The sequence below is a fragment of the Macrotis lagotis genome, chromosome 2 (assembly GCF_037893015.1).
Source record: "Macrotis lagotis isolate mMagLag1 chromosome 2, bilby.v1.9.chrom.fasta, whole genome shotgun sequence".
In the NCBI taxonomy this organism is placed as follows: domain Eukaryota; kingdom Metazoa; phylum Chordata; class Mammalia; order Peramelemorphia; family Peramelidae; genus Macrotis; species Macrotis lagotis.
In genome coordinates, this window is record NC_133659.1 from 335,034,366 (window position 1) to 335,059,694 (window position 25,329).

The window sequence follows — 25,329 nt, forward strand, 5'->3', positions numbered from 1 at the left end:
AGCATTGATGCGTTTATTGTAAGAGCCATCTTTCTTCATGATTCCATGGGGGAGGGTTTGGGGGGAGGGTTTTGTCCTGAATGTATAGGGATTTAGTAGATAGGAAAGCAAGATATGCTCCATTGGCAGCAGTGTGGTATAAGGTCTTCCATTTTTCTCTGAATCAGAAGCAGCTTGCCGAGGAAGTCACCTCTCTTTGGACTAAGTCCACTCAGAGTCAGAATTACAGACAACAGCCGAATAGTGGCTATTCCAGAACCCATTCCCTCTGGAATGGTTGGATTCATCAGACAATACAAAAAGTTACCTGGTTAGTGACACACAGGTTGGCACGTGAAAGACACAGTGACTGTGTAATCCAACCCAAAGGACTCCTCACTATGATCCCCTGTTTAGGGGATCTAGACTCTGCTTGAAGACCCCAAGAAGGGAACTTGGAGGTTCCACTCCTTTTACCTCTCAAGGCAATCTGATCTATTTTTGGATATCTCTGAATATCAGAAAGTTTTATCTCTGATCAAGTTTCAGTTGACTTCTTGGAAATTGTCTTTTATTGCTCCTTGTCTTGCTCACCACCCCCCCCCACCCCCCGCCCCCAGCAGAGACTAGGAGATTTCCAAATGAGGACCCTTCAGATATCCTGTATATTTTCTTCTCCATACTGAACATCTTTTCTCTCTCCTCATTTGATGAAGACCTAAAGCACTTCACCACCTTGTGGGCTTCCATCCTCCCTACCATGCTCTCCAGATCACCTACCCTTGGAGACCATGCCTGGGACACTTGAACCAACTTTGAGACTGTCCTGGGGCTGAGCTGTCCTGATGGGTGAGGCCCCATCATATCATCAACTATTGAGTCCCCTGTCTAACTTTCACTTGGGCTACATCTTGGAGGAAGAGGCAGGTTCTATTCCAGTCATCATTCTCACAATGTCCTCTCCCCCCCCCCCCCCGCCTTTTTTGTGGGGCAATGAGATTAAGTGACTTGCCGAAGGTCACATAAATAAAAAATGCCCAAGTATCTGAATCTGGATTTGAACTCAGGTCCTCCTGACTTCAGGACTGGTGTTCTATCCACTGTAACATCTAGCTGCCTCTATCTATTTGCATATTGTAAGGTTCTTGAAGCCAGGCACATGATTGTTGATCTTTCTCTCTCTCTCTCTCTCTCTCTCTCTCTCATCTTTCTTTTAGAAAGATGCTTAGAGAACTAAGAGGTTAAGTGACTTGTCCAGGTTCTTAGAGTCAATGTCAGAGGCAGATGTGGCTCCAGTTCCAACTTTCTATTTATTTTGCCATGTTATCTGTAATTACTGTCTAGCATGTAACAGACATCTAATAAGTGTGGGTTGAATTGTATTGTTGAAATTGGATGTGTCTTAGTCTGACAGTCTATCCAGAATCTGGCTCTAACTGACCTTTAAAAAAAAGTATTAGTAATGCTTTTTTTTTTTAAAAAAAATTGCTATGAAATGTATTATATTTGTATTATTTTAATAATAATACTATCATGTATAGACTAAAGATTTGAAAAATTATGAAGTTTATATGATTTTATCCTCACAACAATCTTTGGGGGTAGGCAGTTATTCTCATTCTACAGTTGAGGAAACTGAGGCAGACTGAGGTTAAGTGACTTGTCCAAGGTCATATAGCTAGGAAATGTTTGACATTAAATTTGAATTTGGGTCTTTCTGACTTTGGGTACAGTATTCTATCTACTGTACCACCTAACTACCTCAAAAATATTCTATTCTTTTAGTTTTGGACAATTTTTCTGCAGGATGGCATTCAAATTTTCTTTTTCAGGTTGTTTTTCCTCGAAGTCCTATAATTCTTAGGCCATGACTTTGCATCTTATTTTCAAGTTTCCTTTTAATGTTTTGTCCATCTCTCATTTGATTTTGTTCAATCCCCTTTCCTTCTATCTCTGATTTTTTGAGTTCTGATTTGATTCCCTATTTCAGTGAGTTCTGAATATGTTGTTATGGCCATTGTCTATCTCTTTGAGTTCACCTGTCTCTAGTTATAATTGAGATGATTGCTTCCTTAAGAATGCCAGCTTTGGTCCTTAGCTCTGGCATATTTTCCCTTAGTCTTTGATTGTCCTGAGGCATTCTGAAGATTCCTAGAGCTATTCCATTGTCATTTCATATGACCTTGTGGAATGCTGGGAGTGCCAGAACCTGGGGAGATGGAACTACCTCTCCTAGCTGGCTCACTTTCCTCTGCCAAATGAACTAATGCATTTCTCTTTAAAACTTCAGATTTGGGAGTTTGTTCTAGTAAACAACATGTAGATAACTTAAGAGACATGAAGATCATTTCTATCACCTCCCCCTAGAACTTTGGATTCTGTTCTGGGCCCAGCCTGGACTCTGTCATGGCATCCTTACTCTTCCTCATCAGGTCCAGCTCATTACCTTACTTCTTGGCCATCACCACGTCACACTGTCCTTCCTGACCTCAGCTGTGCCATGGACTCCCTTTTGTGTCTTATGTTTCCCCATTAGAGTATTTGCTTGTCTTTGTCTCTCTGTCTCTCTGTCTCTGTCTCTCTCTCTCTCTCTGTCTCTCTTTGTCTGTCTGTCTGTCTGTCTGTCTGTCTCTTTCTCCCTCCACCCTGCTCCTTCCCCTCAATTTCTCTCTCAGCTGTAAGAATTCCTTAGGGCAGTTTCATTCAGTTACTTTTTCTTTATGTTAATATTGTATTTGTTCCATTGGAGATATTTTAAAATTATATTTGAGGGAGGTGGCAGGATGACAGGTGAGGAACTGTTTCTCTCCTTTTACCACCTTCCAGGATTCCTCCATGACATGTTTTTGATCAAGCAGAAATTGATATTAGTGGTTACTGTTTCCCTTTCTGTATGACCCCAAACTATCTCTTTAATAATATGCTCTCTCCATATTAGAATGTAGAGAACATTCTCTTCAGTGTTGCAGAGATCAAGAACATGTCTCAGCTATCACATTTGCAGTTCTTTCAGGACAGTTAGATGACACAATGAGTAGAGCAATGTCCCTGAGTAAAAATCCAACCTCAGGGGCAGCTAGATGATGCAGTGGTTAGAGAACTGGCTCCAGAGTCAGGAGGACCAGAGTTCAAATATGACCTCAGACATTTACCTACCTGTATGACCTTAGGCAAATCACTTAATCCCATTGCCTTGCAAAAACCAAAAAAAAAAAAAAAATCCAACCTCAGCCCTTGCTAGTTGTGTGATCTTGGGCAAGTCACTTAACCCTGATTACCTTACATCCAGGGCCATCTCCTGGCATCCTGTTTCCTATTGGCCACTGGACCCAGATGGATCTGAAAGACAAAGTGAGGCTGGTGACTTAGCACAGCCCCCCTTCACACAAATCCAATTCACTTGTGTGTCATGACATCACCTCTCAGATGTCATGGTCTTCTTTGAGAATGAAGGACAAACATCATCATCATCAGACACAAGGTTGTAGTACACCTGGACCTGGGCTCACCTATCGTAGCTTTTCTTACTATCTTTGTATTTAATTTGTGTTTAGTTCATTGAGCTCCATTTTTTCTGTTCTTCTAAGTACAAGGAATATTCTCTTAATAGAGAAGAAGATAGGGATTAGACCAGTGATGTCAGTGGCATAGGGAGCTGGCACATGAGGAAAGTCCTGTGATCATTTCAGGTCAGCACCTTCTCTGCAACCTCCCCTCTTAGAGGATTTACCCAGGGCCACACAGTCAGTGTGTGACAGAGGCACAAAATTAATGGGGGAATGTTCTACCTTTTCTTTTTCCTCACTGTCCCATCCCTCCCTCCCCTTGCCCTTTGCTTTCCTTGATAGCATCGTACTCTCTCATCTCCACACCTTTATGTCTGTTCTTCAGTGTACCTACAATGTCCTCCCTTCCTCTCTGTATCCTAAATTGCTGCCTATCATTTAAAGACCAACTTAAGTCCTCCTCCTCCTCTGTGAAGTCTCCTTGATCTTGGTCCTCTTCCCCTTTCCTCTCAGAGCTTTCAGGGTGTTTTGTATTGTTCTTTTCTACTATTATAACACTCTGTAATTTATGTTAGTTATCTGTGCTATTGTCCTATCCCTTGATAAAGGGCTTGTGGCCCACAGAGAGAAGTGGGGCTTGATATATGCTCTCTGTTGGCTATGTTCTTCCTCAGGACCCTTGCTCTAGCTGACCAGCAGAGCTGGACAGAATTCCCTCCTTCTCTCTGAAGGTTACTTTGGGGGTGCTCTGATTCCTCCATCCACTGAGTTGGAGAGCATGTGGTTTAAAGGTGCTTACTTTTTCTAGATCCCTTGGTCCAGATCTTTCTATTGTTCTCCACCTTTGGTCCTCTGTGCTTTTATCTTGCTCATGAAAATGTCAGTTCCTGGAGGGAGAGGTCTAGCTGGTTTTCTGTTTTTCCCCACTCACCCATGTTTTGTCTTTTTCTGCTTTCTCCTTCTCTGAAATGGCAGGTGGCAAAAGGTCCAGTCTAGTGGACAGGGATTACAGGGGCCTCTTCTGTCTCTTTTCTCCTTTGTTTCATCTCATCTCTTGCCTAGGGCCAGTGCTGTATCAGGGGCCTAATGCTACTGCCTTTGCCAGGCTCTTACCATCTGTAGCTGCCATGCTGTTTAGGCTGGCACCCAGGATGCTCCACCCAGCCCCATACTCATGGAGAGGGATACAGAGTAGACTTGGGAGTGAAGAAATGAGATTATCCCTCTGAGTCTCTGGGATCTGGAAGCTGAGGAAAATAAATTCCCACATTGACTATGTCTCAAAATGTATGTCCCATTCTGCCCCTTCAGTTCACCACCCCTCTGTGAGGAAGTGGCTAATTTGCCTCCACATTGCTCCTTGTTGTGGTTGGTCGTTGCACTGGTCAGAATTGTCTTGATTTTGCTCCCTTTACTTTGTGTCAGTTCACGCAAATCTTCCCGGGTTTCTTTGAAGCTGTTCCTTTTATAAATAAACACTTAAGAACTCTGATTAACATAATGACCAACACAATTCCAGAGCATGGATGATGAGGTGACTTGCCTCTTGATGGAGAGAGGATGGATTCCAATGCAAAAGGACACATTTAGGGTCTCTTAGATGTCAATATGGGAATTTGCTTAAAGTAGGGAAGGTAATGCCTGTAGCCTGTGCTACTTCATGGTGTTGTTTGTAAGGCTCAGCTAATGATAGAGATTCATCAAGTGTCTATATTTATTAAATGCCATTTTTTTTAGGTTTTTGCAAGGCAAATGAGGTTAAGTGGCTTGCCCAAGGCCACGTAGCTAGGTAATTATTAAGTGTTTGAGACCGGATTTGAACCCAGGTACTCCTGACTCCAGGGCCGGTGCTTTATCCACTGCGCCACCTAGCCGCCCCAATGCCAGTTTTTAATTTGCCTGCCTGTCTATCTATTTAGCTACAAGTACTATTAATTCATCTATCCAACTCATCTCTATCCATTTTTATATTTTTCTCTTCCCATCTTCCTCTCTTTATTCATCTACTTCTCTCTCTCTCCCTTTTACTTCTCTCTGTGTGCTTCTCTCACTTTATTCTCTCTCTCTCTGTGCCCCCCTCTTCTCATTAGTTTAGAGAATTCCCACAATGAACCTGCTTTATAATGTCATTGAAGAGTTTTCAGTTCTTTATCTGCTATGCCCCTGTGTCCTCTTTATTTATATTATTATTATTATCATCATCATTATTATTATTATTATTAATGTGTACATCTCCAGAAACTAGTCAAGTACATTGTATATGATAGCTGCTACATAAATATTCACTGGAATGAATGAATGAATGAATGAATGTTCTCAACAACCTATGTTAAAAACCCCTTCACAGAGAAGAGGCACAGCAGCTGTTCTTGTCTTAGATATTTACAGTATCTGACCTTGGGCAATACCTCAGTTTCCTCCTCTGTAAATGAGAGAATTTGGACCTCTCAAGTCCCTGAATTGATGTTCTTATGATGCTCTGATGGAAAGAATGTTAGGATGGTGGTGGTTCAGGTGACCTGGGCCTTGTCCCTCCTGGGCCCTCAATTGTTTCCGGAACTTGAGCCAAGGTGACCTGGTATTTTGAGCCTTAGTGTTGTTGCCCATGGCACTGAGCTGACCTTTGAGTTTATGAGACACGAGACACTGTTGGGAGAGTGAAATAAAAACCTGTGTGGGAAGTCCTTTGTCAAAGAACCATGGAAGCATAACTGGTTACCATGATTCTCCTGTTTAGCCATTGTACAAATGGGCTGTTGTTCTTTAGTACGTGCCCGTGAAAAATTGCTGTTTACTAAAATTGAAATACTTTAAAGTTTCAATTAACACAAAAGGTTTTTCTTGTATCTCTAAAATGGATTGAATTGTAGATGAAACGTATTGCTTTACATCAAAGGGAATTTTTTTTAACTCACCAATACCATTTACTGAGAAAATTGCCTTGAAAATATTCAATAAATGCAAAGTGTTTGCCTCTCCTGCGATGGCTCCCTTTTCAGGCCCCGCTTTGGCAGAAGGCTTTCTTCCGCCTGGAGTAGACATGTTAGACAATAATCATCCGCCACACCCGGCCTATTTCTAGTTGGCACTTTTTTGTTTGTGGTGCTCAGGCTTTGTGATCTCCTCTTTGGTTTTGTTGCTGAAATTTTCCCCCATTGGTTGTTTAACCCCCAGATTTTCAAGAATATGAAAGGAATCACCAAGGCCTTTAAGCTCTTTGACTGCACTCAATCTGGACAGATTCATCACAACGGGCTGAGACAAGTTCTGGAGAATTACTGCTTCAAGATGAGGGATGAGGATTTTGAGAAGTAAGTGCAGCAGTGGGGGACCAGAGGAGGCCAGGCCAGGCCAGTGTGGGGGGAGGCTTCTTCCAGACTGGCCTCATGTGGGGCTGGACCTCGCACTGAACTCTTTTGTCTTGGGATCATGGGCACCTCTATAGAGGCCTCTGAAGGGATCATTAATGCCATTGTCTGGGCTGCTGCCCTTTCCTCAAGGATCCTCAGGCTTGCAGATTGGAGTCAGTTGTGTTTAGTTAAATAATCCATCACCAAGCTGCTCCCCTTGCCTACCTGACTTCCTTCTGACTCGCCCTGGGCTTTGGGTTCACAGTTGACTGTTCCTACGAAGCCCAGGGTGCAGAAGTCTCTGCCCTCATGACCAAGGAGCCAGGCAGGCAGCTCCCATTGTTAAGCTTTCTACCTGTCCTTGGACTGAGGGTGTTTTAATGGGGTGAGGAGGAAGAGGAAGGAGACAAAGCTCTTCCCAAGGTTCCAAGTGGGAATAACTGGATTGGAATTCTGAGAAGCATGCTACTGAATCTTTTGGGCTGGCTCTCAGTTTCCCCATAGAGAGTCCCACGTGTCTGGACTTGTGGTGCCTGTAGCCCATAATGGTAATTTGTGGATGAATGTTGGAAACTGGTGCCCCTTACAGTGATGGCCACAAGGGGAGGCTCAGTAGAAACCCCTTGACCCAATGGCCTCAGGACCATGATGGAAACTACATGTTGGAGGTCAGGGCTTCTGGAATGTGGAATTTTGACTGTCCAGGCAGGCTGGTCTCTGAAGATGATGGTAAAGGTCTCTAGCTTGTCCAAGAAGCACTTTTAGTGGAGATGGCCCTGACTGGGAATATGATTGTAGAAACCATCCTAGCTCTCCAGTGCCACCTTTCCTCAGACACAGTTTTGCGCTCTCCTGTGCCTCAGTTTCTTCACTTGTAAAATGAAGTCTTGGCCACTCTATCTTATCTCCAAGGTCCCAGGATCCCTGAAAATGAAGACTTGGCCTCTAACTTCCTCCCCTACTAGGTTCCAGGATCCCTGCCCTCAGGCTCCTCATCTGTCAAACAAGAGGGTTTAGCTAACTAGGTTAGCCTCTAAGTGTTCTCCCAGCTCCTGACCTTATAGAGACTCCTTCTCCTTTATTTTAAAAATGCATTACTGAAAATTAATTTTTTAAACTTTGCTTAAACTTTGCTATCTTTTCCTAAAGATTCCCTCTCTCCCCACCCAACAGAATCTTTTTCTAAAACATAGAATTACTCAAAAGAAAAACAAAGCATTTTGACCATCCTATCCATGTGACCTTGGATAAATCACTTAATCTCCTGGGGACTCAAGTTTCCTCATTTATAGAACAAAGGACTATGTGGAAGGAGAAGTCCAGACTGGGAGATTATAAACATCTGTCTCAGTTTGTGAGCAAGGTTCAAAGAAGCTCATAGGTCACGGACCCAAAGAGTAGTGGGACCAGAGCCTGCACCTAGGAGGTATGGTGCTGGCCCACTCCATAGCAATCTGAACAGTGCAGCATGGCTACTTGGGGAAGGGGGAAGGGGGAAGAGGAAGGTGGTCTTTCCCTCCCCACCCCCCCCTGCAAGGTGACCAGAAGTTGTGGCATGTGGTTCTGGGAGATAGTTGAGTGGGGGAGGCAGTGGTCTGCCTTTGGGTTACAACCCACCTTGATCCTTCAGCAGGATCCTTAAACCCTTCCTCTTTATAAGACTCCATGGTAGCTGTTTTAATTTCTTCATCCATTTAGACTGGGAAAGTATCCAGGACAAGATGTGAACACAACAAATTAAATCTTGTTCTTGTGATGCCCAGGGTGAGGGTTGTAGGTGAGCCCCCTTCTCTCCAGCAGCCATCAGAACCCTTCCCATCCCCCCACCAGGTGAGGGGTAGATGATAAACCTTGAGCTTGGCATCGTGGTCCCAGACTTGGGCAGCTGATGATGTTGCAACACCCCTAAGCAATGAATAATAAAGAATAATCACCCATTTTTACTGAAGTTTTTTAAGCTGAGAAAAAAAATGTTGTTTGTCTGATCCAACTTCAGCAGCTTAGCATAATGGACTGACTTTCCCAGAATGAGAAAAATAGCATCAAAAGTGGAATCTTTCTTAATTTGATTTAAGGCTTTCTTGTTGAATCTCAAGAAAATACTATCTTCCTGAGAGCCTTTACATTAATCTTGTTGCCTTTGAAGTTACTTAACAGGAAACACCAAGAATTTTGAATTCCTTTCTTTGTACCATTAATTCATATTTAATGTCAGCATTCACAGACTAACAGAATGTCAGAGTTGAAAGGGACCTTAGAGCATGAAATTGAATGGGAGGGTGTGGGGAAGGGACCTTAGAAGAGAAGAGGTCAAAACTGGGGGGTGGGAGAAGAGGCTTTGAGACATTAATGGGCACAAGTAGGAGGGACATGAAACAGTGAATGTCTTCTAGGAAGGACCCTAGAATACATGATGTCAGGGTTGGGAAGGATCTTGGAGAGTGGAATTGTTAGAGCTGGAAGAAACCTTGAAAAATGGAATGTAGAATACATATAACGTCAGAATTGGAAGAGAGTTCCATTTAATTTTATTTTTTTATTATAATTTAAGGCAATGGGGTTAAGTGACTTGCCCAAGGTCACACAACTAGGCAATTATTAAGTGTCTGAGAGTGGATTTGAACTCAGGTCCTCCTGACTCCAGGACTAGTGCTTTATCCACTGTGCCACCTACCTGCCCTTGGAAGAGAATGTCAAACAGAGAATGTCAGAGCTTGGAGGGAACTTAGAATATGCAATGTAAAAGTTAGGAGGCAGGCTTAGAACAGAGAATGTCAGAGAAGGAAGGGGCCTTAGAACCAAGACTATCAGAGTTGAGAGGGCTTTAGACTACAGATCAGGGAGGAATTTTAGACTAGAACTTGAACCTGATTGCTGGAAAAATTCTAGAATATGTTAGTAAAAAGATGGTTAGTGAACATTTAGAAAAGGAAGCAGTGATCTCAAAGAGCCAACTAGGAGCAGGCTATTCTAGACTCATCTCATTCCTTTTTTGATAAAGTCACTTGACCAATGTAACCCTGCAGATACAGGCTAGGCAGTAAGATGGCCAGTTGGATTTGGAACCAGTTGAATCACTAGATGCCAGTAATAGTTACTGATAGGTTGGAGTTGTAACCTATAAGCCACAACTATAAGAGGTTCCTGGGCTCTTGTTTACTCCATGGCTGAGGGTTACCTTGGAATCTAGGATCAGAAGTATGTGACCTATGAACCTCTCTGACCTTTGTTCACAAATTCTGAGACAAGTGCTTAATCTCTCAGTCTGGACCCCTCTTTCTATATAGCCCTTTGTTTTATAAATGAGGAAACTGAGTCTCCAGGAGATTAAGTAATTTACCAAGGTCTCACAGATGAGATGGTCAGAATTCTTTGTTTTTCTTATGAGCAATTCTTTGTTTTAGGAAAAGATTCTGTTGGGTGGGCCTCTGATTAGAGATGGTGTGTCCTGTGGATTCAGCAAGAGCTGAGTCACAATGGCATTTACTCTTCCATAAGTGGAGTAGGAGGTATCTTCATGACAAGCTCCCATGAGAACAGGTGATGCCCTCAAGAATGAAGGGTGTGGTTCAAAAACAATCTAGTTTATAATTTAGCTCTTCTGAAAGGCATCTAAGAGTTTTAGTAACTCTGAGCTTAATTTAATAGTGGGATAAAGTTGCCAAGAAAGCTGGTACACTCTTGTTGTTGCTGGTCTTTCATTCTCAGAGAAGACTGTGACATCAGGGAGGTGATGCCATGACAAGCATGTGTGCTGCATCACACTCATTTTCTCCTCCAAAGCCATCAGGGGCCAGATATGAATCAGGATGACTGGAGATGACCCTGGATGAAAGGCATTCAGGGCTAAATGACTTGTCCAGGGTCACACAGCTAGTAGGTGTCAGTATCTGGGGTCATATTTGAATTCAGGTCCTCCTGACTCCAGGACTGATGCTCTATCCACCACCACCTAGCTGCCCTGCATTCAGAGGGCCAGAGGATGACTGTGGCCTGCTCTCCCTGCTTCATCTCTTCCTCCCTTCTACTGAAAACCCACATGCTGCTAGAGTTCTCTCTCCCTTTCTCACTATGGGGTGTGTGTAACTACCTTGCATTTTCTTTATATTTATTCTTCATATAATTATATGCACATATAATCTTCCAGGGATCATATATGATCCAGTACCTGTATTCAGGGTGCTTACAATTTTGTGTAAAATGGTATGTCCTCATATGCAGTGTTCAATATATTGCCTATATTGGAATCATTCCACCCATGAAGGAGATAGCGTTTAGTGTGGGTCTGTGGGCAGGTCCTCCAGTGATGCAGACTGAAGTGACCACATCCATAGGTCACTTCTATAGTGGAAGTTTATGTGTGGAGGGGGAGAGAGGCAGGAAGAAGTGTGTTCAAATCTTATCTCTTCCCTGGATAAGCCGAACTGGCTTTACCTTCATGTGGTTAGACTCCAGCTGTGCTGAGAGCTAGGTAGTGGTGGTCTTTGCTAGAAAACTTGTAGGTCCTTTGTTCTCTACAGAGAGGTTTTCAGCAATGGCAGAATGCTTCTCATTCATCATATTACTTGAGCTTGGCAACAGTTCTGTGAGGGACCTGCTCTGGCAATGGTGGTTCCCATTTTATAGAGATGGATATGTAGTCTGTTTTTGATATTACATTTTAAAATAAAACACACTTTGTTTAAAAAGAAAATAAAAACCACTCTTGGCAAATTGATCATCAAAAGAAGAGTCATGGGGGTAAAGCTTGGCTCTTCCTTTATGTTTTGCCAGATTTATACACCAGCCCTTCCAAAACTTGACCCTCAGCTCTCATGTCTCCCTGAGCCTTTCTCCATGGTTCAATTTCTCCATTGGATCCTCAGATGATGCAGACTCAGAACCTGTTACCAACCTAGAGGCTCCTCAGAAATGAAGGGACTATTGACTCTTACTGAGCTTGTAGTCCATTGGAACCTTTTTTAGGACAATTGAAAATAACTTAGCTCTTTTGTTTTATGCATGGGGAAGCTGAGGTCCAGGGCTATGTGACAATATGACAGATAGTAAGTGACAGAACTGGGATTTGAACTTAGGTTCCTGGCCTTTAAATTCAGGACTATTTCCACTGTCTTTTGAGGGAGGTGATAAAAGAATGAACAATTTCATTTTACAAAAATTCACTTGCAGAATGATAGGAACTAGAACCATAAGGAAGCTTGGAAGTCTTATAGTCTGACTTGCTCATTTTACCCAAAGGAAACAATGCAGGCCTAGAGAATTTAAATGACTTGCCCATTGTCACCCAAGTAGTAAGGGCTTGGGCCTGGATTTGGACCCATATCTTCCTACTGCATAGTATCAATAGATTGAGGCTTTGGACTTACTTTCCCAGTTCATATCTGTCCTAGCAGTGTGGGTCCCAGACCATGGTGGACTGAGTCACAACAACAGCAACCAATCAACCAACCAACCAATCAATCAATCAACATCGATGAAGTACCTAGTTTGAGCCAGGTCCTACTGCACTAAGCACTTTACAGACATCTCCCTTTATTCCCACAACAAACCTGTGAGGTAGATGCTATTATTATCACGGCTTCACAACTGAGGAAACTGAGGCAGACAGCAATAAAATGATCTGCCCAGCGTCACTCCACTAGAATTGTCTGAGCCTGGATTTATCCTCGAGTCTTTATGACTCTATGCACTGTGGTGCCCCCGAGCGGCTCCAAGGGAGCCCTTGTAATTCCTGCTAGCAGCTCGAGCCCCAGTTCGGATGTCAGTCTCTCCTCAGTATCGTCTAGGGGCAATCCCATTCAATCGGCTTTCACAATGGGCTTTTTTTTTTTTACTGAAATCTCTAGCAAGGACAAAAGTCCAGATGCCCCCTCCAACATTCCATTGGGCCACGCTCCAAGTGCCCCCAGCCCCACTGAGGTTACGAGGCACCCCCTTACTACCAGGGTCCGGGCGCCTTCGCTCTTCAGGGCCGAACCCTTCCTAGACTGACTCAAGGAGAGGACCTCGGGCGGCCTTTGGCGATCTCAACAGTTCAGCACCAAGGCCAGAGGAGAGCCACGGAGCCCCCAGCCCCGGCGGACGAAGGCTGGCCAAAGAGGGCTGGCTGGGCGGAGAGGAGGGCGCGCTTTCCTGGGCCTCTTTGCCCACGCTCAGCTGTGCCTCAGTAGGCCATTTAAAGACCCACTTAATAAACAGACAGGAAACAGCCCCAGAAAAACTGTTCATGCTCTGAATTGGGGCAGCATCCCCTCCTTCCTCAGCGAGGAGGAGGCATTCCTCCCCCCCCCCCCCCCCCGTTCCCCCAAGGGCCAGTGCCCTACTCTGTAGAATGACACCTTGTTTTCCTGGCCAACCAATCAGTTTGAAAAGGCGGTGACATCAAATAAGCATTTATCCTTTGAAAAGGGGGCTGCTGCCATTTTCACATCTGGTAAATCTCTCAAGATTCTTTTTTTCTGGGCGGAACAATAGACGAGCTCCATTCGAGGGGGAAAATAAAGTAGGTGTTTAAATGAATAAATGACATGGCTATTGGTGGGGTTTAGAAAACAGAAAAATAACAAATCCTTTAAGTGATAATTACTCCATTTTTAGAAAGCAGCAACAAATGGAGGTAATTTTAGAATCCAGCACATACGGAGATAACGATGTGACGGGAACACTTTGGAAGCTTCCATTTCGGTGCAAATGTCGAAAAAAAAGATGGGGAGTAGCAGTGAGAGCTTTGACTCTGCAGGTTTGAAGAAAGAAGTGATCCCTCTTAATATAAAACAAAACTCTTGCTACAGTAACTCTCAAATCACTTCTATATTTTAAAGACCCCTCATATTTTTTGAGCATCTTTTTTATTTCAGATAATTTTTTTCTTTGAATTTCCAAAGACTAGGGTGTTTCCTCCCCCTATCTTGTCTTGTGTTTGAGACTCAAATTCGAATTCAGCAAACATTTATGGAGCATCTATGAGTTTGAATCTTGAACCTATGAGTGACTTCCTGGATGACTGGACAAGTCCCTTCTCTGGGCTTCAGTTTCCTCTTCTATAAAAGGAGGGGTTTTGACTAGGAAAACTCCGAGATTCCTTCCAATTCTAAAGTCTGTGATCTCATTCAGCCCTGTACAAAGCATTGAGCTGGGTAATAAGAATGAAGATGGGGGGGGGTTGGAGAGATGTCAACATAAATTAAAATGAAATCTGTGAGAAGTTGATTCATGTAATGGAAAGAAGACATAATCTTGAATTCCTTCTCTGACACTTTCTTATGGGGGAACCCCTGGCAAGATATTCCTCTCCCAGTTCAGCTTTTTCCCCTCCCTCCCAGGGTGACTGGAGGAAAGTGGTATACCTACCAAGCCCCTTTCCCCCGATAGAATGTAAGCTCCCTGAGGGCAAGTACTATTTCAGGTTTGTCTTGATATTTGTCTAGCCTGGTGTCTGGCTAGCATTATATAGCTTTATTAGTAGCTAAGTGGCATAGTGGCGCTGGCCTTGGAGTCAGGAGGATGGGAGTTCAAATCCAACTTCAGACATTTGCTGTGTGACTTTGGGCAAGTCACCTAACCCTAATCTCCAGTTGTCTTGATTCATTTCTGGTCACTGGACCTAGAGAGTTAGATTCTTGGGAAATTACAACATTTTAAGACAAAAGAAACTTATAGTCTAGACTGATGTTGATGCTATGATAATTTTATTTATTTTATTTATTATTAGGTAATTATTAGGGATTGGCAGGTGATCCAGGAAGGCTTCTAGAAAGAGGAGGAATTGATATTAAAGGGGGGCTTTAAAGAATGGACCAGAATTCAGCCAGTAATACAAGGGAGGAGGTGGGCTTCCCAGGTCCTGGGAAGAGCAGGCAAAGACACTGAGGAGGAAAAGCTTAGCAGAAGTACTGAAACTACTGGACTGGCTGTCCTCCTGATACTCTTCTCTTTTCATTTTTTAAAATTAATTTTGATTAAAGATATTATTTGAGTTTTACAATTTCCCCCCAATCTTACTTCCCTCCCCTCACCCCCACAGAAAGCAATCTGTCAGTCTTTACTTTGTTTCCATGTTGTACCTTGATCCAAATTGGGTGTGATGAGAGAGAAATCATATCCTTAGAGAAGAGACAAGAAGTCTAAGAGGTAACAAGATCAGACAATAAGATATCTGTGTTTTTCTAAATTAAAGGGAATAGTCCTTGAACTTTGCTCCTTATCTGGATACAGATGGTACTCTTCTTTGCAGACAGCCCAAAATTGCTCCCAATTGTTGCACTGATGGAATGAGTGAGTCCTTCAAGGTTGATCACTCCCATGTTGCTGTTAGGGTGTACAGTGTTTTTCTGGTTCTGCTCATCTCACTCAGCATCAGTTCATGCAAATCCCTCCAGGCTTTCCTGAAATCCTGTCCCTCCTGGTTTCTAATAGAACAATAGTGTTCCATGACATACATATACCACAGTTTGCTAAGCCATTCCCCAATTGAAGGACATTTACTTGATTTCCAATTCTTTGCCACCACAAACAGGGCTGCTATAAATATTTTTGTACAAGTAATGTTTTTACCCTTTTTCATCATCTCTTCAGGATATAGACCCCAGTAGTGGTATTGCTGGGTCAAAGGGTATGCACATTTTTGTTGCCCTTTGGGCATAGTTCCAAATAGCTCTCCAGAAGGGTTGGATGAGTTCACAGCTCCACCAACAGTGTAATAGTGTCCCAGATTTCCCACAACCCTTCCAACAATGATCATTATCCTTTCTGGTCATATTGGCCAATCTTAGAAGTGTGAGGTGGTACCTCAGAGAAGCTTTAATTTGCATTTCTCTAATAATTAATTTAGAGCATTTTTTCATATGGCTATGAATTGCTTTGATCTCCTCATCTGTAAATTGCCTTTGCATATCCTTTGACCATTTGTCAATTGGGGAATGGCTTTTTGTTTTAAAAATATTACTCAATTCTCTGTATATTTTAGAAATGAGTCCTTTGTCAGATCATTAGTTGTAAAGATTGTTTCCCAATTTACTACATTTCTTTTGATCTTGGTTACAGTGGTTTTATCTGTGTAAAAGCCTTTTAATTTAATGTAATCGAAATCATCTAATTGGTTTTTGGTGATGTTCTCCAACTCTTCCTTAGTCATAAACTGCTCCCCTTTCCATAGATCTGACAGGTAAATTAGTCCTTGATCTTCTAATTTGCTTATAGTATTGTTTTTTATGTCTAAGTCCTGTAACCATTTGGATAGGTGTTCGTCTAATCTAAGTTTCTTGCATACTAACTTCCAATTATCCCAGCAGTTTTTTTTTATCAAAGAGGGAGTTTTTATCCCAATGGCTGGACTCTTTGGGTTTATCAAACAGCAGATTACTATAATCATCTCCTGCTTTTATGCCTAGTCTATTACACTGGTCCACTACCCTATTTCTTAGCCAATACCAAAAAGTTTTGATGACTGATGCTTTATAATATAATTTTAGATCAGGTAGGGCTAAGCCACCTTCTTTTGCACTTTTTTCATTAAGCTCCTGGGATTCTTGACTTTTTATTTCTCCATATGATTTTACTTAGAATTTTTTCTAACTCATTAAAGTAATTTTTTGGAATTTTGATTGGTAGGGCACTAAACAGATAGTTTAGTTTTGGTAGAATTGTCATTTTTATTCTATTAGCCCTACCTATCCATGAGCAGTTGATATTTGCCCAGTTATTTAAATATGATTTAATTTGTGTGAGAAGTGTTTTATAATTATTTTCAAAAAGATTCTGAGTCTGTCTTGGCAAATAGACTCCCAAGTATTTTATATTGTCTGAGGTTACTTTGAATGGGATTTCTCTTTCTAGCTCTTACTGCTGTATCTTGCTAGACATAAATAGAAAAGTTGAGGATTTATGAGGGTTTATTTTATAACCTGCAACTTTGCTAAAATTGTTAATTGTTTCCAGTAGTTTTTTGGATGATTTCTTGGGATTCTCTAGGTAGATCATTATGTCATCTGCAAAGAGTGAGAGTTTTGTCTCTTCCTTCCCAATTTTAATTCCTTCAATTTCTTTTGCTTCTCTAATTGCTGAAGCTAACATTTCTAATACAATATTGAATAGTAGTGGTGATAATGGGCATCCTTGTTTCACCCCTGATCTTACTGGGAATGCCTCTCTATTCTCTCCATTGAATATAATGCTTGTTGATAGTTTCACATATTTTAAGGAACAGTCCATTTATTCCTACACTCGCTAGTGTTTTTAGTAGGAATGGATGCTGTATTTTGTCAAAAGCTTTTACAGCATCTATTGATATGATTATATGATTTCTGATAGGTTTGTTGTTGATATAATTGAGTATACTAACAGTTTTCCTAAAATTGAACCAACCCTGCATTCCTGGAATAAATCCTACTTGATCATAATGTATTATCCCAGTGATAACTTGTTGTAATCGTTTTGCTAAGATTTTATTTAAGATTTTTGCATCTATATTCATCAGGGAAATAGGTCTATAATTTTCTTTCTCTTCCTAGTTTAGGTAACAGCACCACATTGGTTTCATAGAAAGAGTTAGGTGAGTTCCATCTTTCCCTATTTTCCCAAAGAGTTTATATAGATTTGGAACCAGTTGTTCCTTAAATATTTGGTAGAATTCACTTGTGAATCCATCAGGCCCTGGAGATTTTTTTTTAGGGAGTTCAATGATTACTTGTTGAATTTCTTTTTCTGAGATAGGGTTGTTTAGGTATTTAATATCTTCTTCATTTAACCTGGGAAACTTATATTTTTGTAAATATTCATCCATTTCACTTAGATTATTAAATTTATTGGCATAGAGTTGGGCAAAATAATTTCAAATTATTACTTTAATTTCCTCCTCATTGGTAGTGAGCTCACCTTTTTCATTTATGATACTAGCAATTTTGTTTTCTTCTTTCTTTTTTTTAATCAAATTGACCAGAGGTTTATCAATTTTATTGGTTTTTTCATAATACCAACTTTTGGTTTTATTTATTAATTCAATAGTTTTTTTGCTTTCAATTTTATTAATTTCTCCTTTAATTTTTAGGAATTCTAATTTGGTATTTAATTGGGGATTTTTGATTTGTTCTTTCTCTAATTTTTTTAGTTGCATGTTTAGTTCATTGATTTCCTCTTTCTCCAATTTATTCATGTAAGCATTTAGAGCTATAATATATCCCCTGAGAGTCGCTTTGAATGAATCCCATAGGTTTTGGTATGTTGTTTCATCATTATCATTATCTAGGATAAAATGGTTAATTCTTTATATAATTTGTTTTTTGGTCCACTCCTTTTTTAAAATGAGGTTATTCAGTTTCCAATTTGTTCTGGTTCTATATCTCATTGGCCCAATATTGCATGTAACTTTTATTGCATTGTGATCTGAGAAAGATGTATTCACTTTTTTCTGCCTTTCTGCAGTTGATCATTAGGTTTTTATGTCCTAGTACATGGTCAATTTTTTCCCCCTTCTTTTTAGGTTTTTTTTTTTACATGGTCAATTTTTGTATAAGTTCCATGTACTGCAGAGAAAAAAGGTATATTCCTTTCTATCCCCATTCAGTTTCCTCCATAAGTCTACCATATCTAATTTTTCTAACAATCTATTTACCTCCTTAACTTCTTTCTTGTTTATTTTATGATTTGATTTATCTAGATCTGAGAGTGGGAGGTTGAGGTCTCCCACCAGTAGAGTTTTGCTGTCTATGTCTTCCTGTAGTTCTTTCAGCTTCTCCTCTAAGAATTTGGGTGCTGTCCCACTGGGTGCATGTATATTCAGTATTGAAATGACTTTATTGTCTATGGTACCTTTTAGGAGGATAAAGTTTCCTTCCTTATCTCTTTTAATGCTATCTATTTTTGAAGCTGCTTTGTCTGAGATAAGGATTGCTACCCCTACTTTTTTTACTTCGGCTGAAGCAAAATATATTTTGCTCCAACCTTTTATCTTTACTCTATATGTATCTCTCTGCTTCAAATGAGTTTCTTGTAAGCAGCATATTGTAGGATTCTGTTTTTTAATCCACTCTGCTATTTCCTTACATTTTAAGGGAAAGTTCATTCTATTCACATTCAAAGTTATGATTATTAATTCTTTATTGCCCTCTGTGCTATCTTCCTTCTGTTTGTATTTTCCCCCTTCCCCCCTTTTATCCATATTCCCGAGTATTTTGTTTCTGAATACCACCCCCTTCAATGTGTTTGCCCTCCTATATCACACCCATCCCTTTATTTCCTCTTTCCCCTTTTCCCTTTTCCCTTCCCTTCCTTTTGTTATTTCCCCTTCCCCCCCACTCCCCTTCCCTTTCTCCGCCCCCTCCCCCCTTTCCCCCCTTTTAATACTTGAAAGGTTAGATGTTTTATAAGTTAACTGAGTATGTGTAGGTTGACTTTAAGCCAAGTCTGATGAGAAGAAGATTCAGGTGTTTCTCATCTGCTCCCTTCTTCCCCTCTATTACCATAGGTTTTTTATACTTCTTGGTGTAATGAGATTTACCCCATTCAATCCCCTCCCTCCTCCCATTTCTTTCCTGTCCCCCTTTTTAAGGAGGTAGTGTTTTTTAGATCATTCTAAGTCATAGAAAATTCTGAGTATCTGTCCCTTCTAGTTCAGTATATTCTATCGAATAGAGTCAAAATTCCTGAGAGTTATTAGAGTCTTTCTCCCAAGTGGGGTTAAAGCCAGCTGCATCCCATTAGATAGCAGTCTCATGGATAGGTCATGAATGTCCATCATTTCTGGCTAGGTATATTCTCTCTGTTAGAGTTATAATTCTTAAGATTTATGAGAATCTTTTCCCCCATGCTGGGATATAGCCAGTTTCAACTTACTGGATAGCATTTTTTTCCTTTTACCGCCCCCCCCCCTTTTTTACCTTTTCATGTGTCTCTTGAACCTCCTGTTTGATGTCCAAATTTTCTGTTTAGCTCTGGTCTTTTCATCTGAAATACTCTTCTCTTTTTAACCCAAATCCTTCCTTTCTGCCTTGGTCTACTCAGATCTGGTCAAAAAGGAGAGAAGTTATTGATCTCTTGGAGGTAAGAGCCCAACCATTCATTTAACACCTGCAGAGATATTTATTGTTCCTCCCTCTTTCTGTTCTTTTATCCCTGAAATGATTAAACTTAGTTATTCCTAACAAATATCCCTGAGTCTCTGTGGGTTTAAAGTTAGATTTTTCCAGCTCTCTTCACAACACAATGACCAAAGAGGGACTCAATCTATGTTCATAAAGAAAGACATTGGAAGGACAGAGCCTGTGAGACAGGAGGTGTGGGCCCCAGCTCTGCACTCACTCTCTGGACAACCTTAGGGAAGCCACTTCCTCTGATTCTGTTTCCCCATTAATAAAATGAAATGACTGCATCAGCTGATTTCAGAAAGGCCAATCCTTTAGGTTGGATATTTGGTCTTCAGAATTCCAAACAGGGCCATCCCTCCAAAAGAAAAAGGATCCAAAAACTCTTGATGGGGAACTCGCAGATATGGAGGCCTTCTTGTTCAGAGCCTTTGAGAAGAGTGGAGTGTGTATTCTGACACTGGAGTTGTCCAGACAGAGGCTAAATGACCAACCATTTTTTGGGGGGAGTATTGGAGGAGGAGTGTTCAACTGGGCCTCAGAGGATCTGGAAAGGCGAGTCTCCTGGGATGCCATGTCTACACAGTATCTAATTCTTCTTTTTTTTTTTTTAGGTTTTTGCAAGGAAAATGGGGTTAAGTGGCTTGCCCAAGGCCACACAGCTAGGTCATTATTAAGTGTCTGAGACCGGATTTGAACCCAGGTACTCCCGACTCCAAGGCAGTGCTTTATCTACTATGCCACCTAGTTGTCCCTAGTATCCAATTATTGTAGCAATTGGATCATCCCTTATACCATCACCCTCAGCTCCAAGTCTTTTCAGTTCACTGTGAGTCACAACCATAGAGAGTTCACACCAAAAGTATTCCTGTGGGAAAGATGAACCTTGCAGTTCTCCCTTCATCTTTGCAGAGCCCTGTGTATGGAGGGGCAGGGGGGGCTATGGGTGTGGAACATGGCTTATAAAATCAGGCTTTTTTAATATGTTGGTTAATTTTGAAGACTTGGTTTGCCTGCATAACTGCCTTTTTTTTTGGTACTATGTTCTAAGGGATAGTTTTCTGGGAGGAGGAGGAAGGGAGAGGGATCCATTGGGATATGTAAATATGGTAAAAACAAGAGACTAATAACAATTCATTTTTAAAAAAAGAATGGTCTTTGTTTTAGATTTCCCAGAGGCCACCAGCCTGGATTTCTCCTCTTGTTCAACCCTGAGTCTTGTTTCTGCCCCAGTTCTGGGTACTATTGGGCCAGCTGGCTAGATAGTCCTTCAAGCTGCCCATTGGAGCCTCCCAAGAGGCATTCCATTCTATATGCTTAGTACAAAGTAGGAACTTCATAAATGCCTATTAGTATTGTTAGGTCAAACTTTTGAATAATACTTTTTTTTAAAAAGAACCTATAATTTCATTACTCTTTACTAACAAAAGATTAACCCTTTCCCAGTGACTGAGATTTTTGGGGAGTTACCTGGGGCACAGAGTGGGAAGGGACCTACAAATTATAGAAGAGGAAGATTTGAACTTAGGCTTTCCTGACTCTGAGTTTGCTATCTCTCTACAACCTCCTGGCTGTTGGTCTTTCTGAATGGTTTAAGGCCTTCCTGAGGACCTGATTACTAGCATCTGCAAACAGGAGCCTATGGAAGACTTTCCTTGCCTTCCATGAGACTCCAGGCTGGCTGTCCTACTGCCAGATAGCAGGCACTTTTGGTGTGTGGATGTCTCCCCTATACTCAAAGGCAATGAAGAGTTACATGGTAGGTGTGGTTAGTGAAGAACCCAGCAAGACATTGTCCTCAAAAAGATGTGTGACCAGAGTCTTGGAGGGGGAAAAGGGGACTATCTAGTGGAAAACCACCAGATGATGAAAAGAGCTTCTAGCAGATCAGGTGGGCCATCCCTCCAAGGAGGACTTAAAGGACACGTGGACCAGAGTCTCATAGCACAGAAGGAAATAGATGGACTGCATGTGTTTCCCTGGAGCACATCTCCACAAAGATTTGATCATGGATCCACTGAAACATCAAGAAAATAAATAAAACTTCCAGATAGTAAAGGGTTAGAGTTAGCTCCATGGACAGAATGCTAGGGCTAGTCAGGAAGACCTGAGTTCAAATCCAACCTTAGACAGTTCCTGGCTGTGTGACCCTGAACAAGTTACATAAGCTTTTGTCTGCCTCTTCAGACTTCCAAACTTTTTGCTAGGATCAAATTAAATAAAATTTGTAAACAGGGATTTGCAAACAAAGTTCAATATAAATAATAACTATTATTATTAATCACAGAATATGAGGGTTGGTCGGAGCCTCAGTCTCCCCATAGTCCAAGCCTGGCCTTGAAGAAGGCTCTGTCCAGTATTTGTTGGGAAACTCCCCAAGGAGGATGAAGCCCCTCCACCCCCACCCTCAGAGGCTGCCAGCTCTGCTTGGGATGGAAGCTCCTCTTGAACTCAAGTCTTTGCCCCTCCTTCCCCATGTCCCTCCTAGTTCTGCCCTCAGGGTGAGCAGAGCAATTTGACCCCTGGACCTCATTGCAGCCCTGGACCTCATCCCCAACCCATTAGGAGGGGAGTGCCCTGCCAGCCCCTGGCACTGGGGACCTGGGCCTTCTTCAGGCAGGAAGGCCACTGGTTTCCCAAAGATAGTGTGGATGTTTCAAGACTAGGGTGGTTTATTTTAGCTGCTTTTGCAGAAGGAGGTTAAGTACTGGGCAGTTCCTAAACTAGTGAGTCATGAGTCTTGGGAGTGTCAGATGGTAGATTGGGATGGAGTAGCCTGGAGAGACCTGACTGACCCCCTCACTTCATGCGGAGGGTCAGAGGCAGGATTGGAACCTAGGGCCTGACTCTAGAGCCCATACTTGAAAGATGGTGAGTGTCTAAGAGATGCATTCTCCTCCCTCCCCACCTTCCTCTCCCTCTCTCTCCCTCCCTCCTCCCCTTCCTCCCCTTTCTCCTTCCCTTCTCTCTCTTTCTGTCCCTTCCTCTCTTCTTCTCCCCTTCCCCCTTTTCCCTTTCTCTTTCCCTCCCTCTCTCTTCCCTTCCTCCTCCCCCCTTCTCTCCTTTTTCTCACTTTTCTCCTCTCCCCTTTCTTTCTCTCTTTTCTCTGTCTCTTCACTTCCCTCCCCCCCCCTCAACCCTTTCCTTTGCCCTCCTCTCTCTCTATGTCTCGTACTCCCATGCTACCTATGTTATCTTCTTCCTCCCCACAACATGAACAAAGAAAAGCAAGTAAATCAACTAACGCAATGCCTACTTCTGTCCGTGGATGCTGTATTTCACACCCATAGTCCCCAAACTTTCTACTGAGAGGAAGAGAGAGATGGAGCCCAATTCTATTTCCTCTACAATCCTTTCTAAACCCCTTGAAGTCCTCCATTTCCCATCACTCAACTGGAGCTCTTTCCTCTAAAGTTGCCCATGACCTTATTTGCCAAACCCAATGACCTTTTCTCAGTCTTCCTTCTCCTTGATCTGTCCCCTACCCCCTCCTTGGAAGCTCTTTTCTCCCTTGGCTTGGATTTCGTGGCCACCCAGGCACCCTCCCACCTGGGCACCCCTTGTTTTTCAGGATCTGGAATCGCTATAGCATTGGCAAGAACACCACCCTGGATTACAATGCATTCCTAAAGAACTTGGCTGTGAATGTTAACCTGCATCAGAAATACAACATAAGCAACAAAGGTGGGTACTGGGCCTTCAGGACCCCTGGGGGAAGCCAGGTCCAAGAAGGCAGAACCTGGGCAAGAGCAATTCCTCTTTCTCAGATACCAGCAAGTGACCCTCTGTACAATACATTGTCACTTCAGGGGGAGTGGGATGGTGGGCTGTGGACCCATCTTGGTGAAAAAGAAGTTCTGGGAGTTCCAAGTCCTAGGGGAGGCTCTGAGAGAAGTAAGATGTGGCCATGCCCTCAGGGACCTGCCCGTTAGTAAGGAAAGGTAGGACAGGGTCAGAGATCAGTGAGATACAGATTGGACCATGGAAACTGTGCCAGGATCTGGTCAAGGCAATAAACTCTGGAAAACTACTCCTGTGTGAAGAGTGCTGTGCTGAGTACTGGAGATACAAAGAAAGGCAAAGGAGAGTCCCTGCCCTCATGAGACTCAGTCTAATGGGGGCAACAACTATGGTGACCAGTCAGGAAGTCCTGTGGCTACGGGTGAGCGACTGGGAACTGGAGCCACCCCCAGACCTCCACCAGAGGCCGGGGCATTGGACTGAAGAACGGCCACTGGTGCCCCCAGGATGGAGTGTTCTGAGCTTGAGTGAACTGATCAGCATCATCAAAGCAGTGGATGCAGCACTGGACCCAGCATTGAGACATCTGTCATTGGTCTTCCTTAGGGCATATCCAGCCCTGCCTCCCCCTTTATGGAGGGTGAAACTGAGGCTCAGAGAGCTAAAAGGACTTGACAGATTTAGAGCTGGCAGGGACCTGAGAGCTCACAATGCCCTTGTTCTGTAGCCCAGGGATGGTAAGGGACTTGTACCAGGTGACATAGTAATATAGTAAGAGGCAGAAGTGAGATTTGAACCCAAGCCTCCTAACCTCAGGCCAGCAGTCATTCTGTGTAGCAGGTGCACTGAACTTGAAGATGAGGTGGAAGGGAAATCACTTAGGATGGAAGGACTCAGGAAATGTTTGATGGAGAAGACACCATCAGAGCAACATGAGAAATGGGGGCAAAATGAAAAGCCAAGTCCTTTAGGAGGGGCAGCTGTAGGACTCCACCCAGGACTGGTACAGCTTTAGGCTGGTAATTGCTTTGGAGAGCCAAGGCTGTGGGCATGACATAAGATTTAATGTCTTAATTATTAAGATCAGCCTTACAGCTCAGATGGAAGCAAACTTCATTTAGTCATTTGTTCATCCAACAAAAATGTCAGAAGGGAAGACCTTCACAATAGAATCTCATGGAGACATTTCCCTTTTGTGGCTATTCTGTGGCATATTCAGGGCCTCTTTCTCTTCCTATTCTCTCATATCTTGGCTCTGCCCCTGAGGCTTCTGGCTCCAAGGTCCAAGGCCAGGCTCGCACTTAAGGAGGACTAGTTCCAAAGCTTGAGTAGGGAGGAAGGGGACGATGTAGAAGACAGAATGCTGGATTTGTCATCAGAAGGCCTCAGTTCAAATCCTGTCTCTGCCAAGGGTTAGCTGTATGACCTTGGGCTAGTCACTGGCCCTTGTCTTCTATAAGATGAGGGGATTGGGCTAGATGGTTTCTAAGGCTTTGGAGCTCTTGAGCTTGCCAATCTTTGATTCATAGAAAGACATAGAAGAAAATCATGCTGGCAGAGATGGTATGGAGCTGCCCTTAGGAGGAGCGCCCCCGAACATGAGACTACAAATGAGGATGATGGATTGAAAGTCACTCAGAAAGAGCTTTGAGGAAGGGACTAACCAACATTTTTTGG

The 25,329-nt window shown here is 42.4% G+C and overlaps 1 protein-coding gene across 7 annotated transcripts in view; it reads left to right on the top strand.

The window, feature by feature from the left end:
* EFCAB6 (EF-hand calcium binding domain 6) overlaps positions 1 to 25,329 on the top strand; it is a 239,117-nt gene that overhangs the window by 98,988 nt on the left and 114,800 nt on the right. For 6 of the 7 annotated variants that reach the window (XM_074227119.1, XM_074227117.1, XM_074227120.1 and 3 more), the window contains 2 exons: positions 6,660 to 6,796; positions 23,483 to 23,595. In XM_074227119.1, the coding sequence (XP_074083220.1) occupies positions 6,660 to 6,796; positions 23,483 to 23,595 (250 nt within the window). Of the gene's footprint in view, positions 1 to 6,659; positions 6,797 to 23,482; positions 23,596 to 25,329 lie in introns of those variants that run through there. The other variant, XM_074227125.1, reaches the window with a different exon arrangement.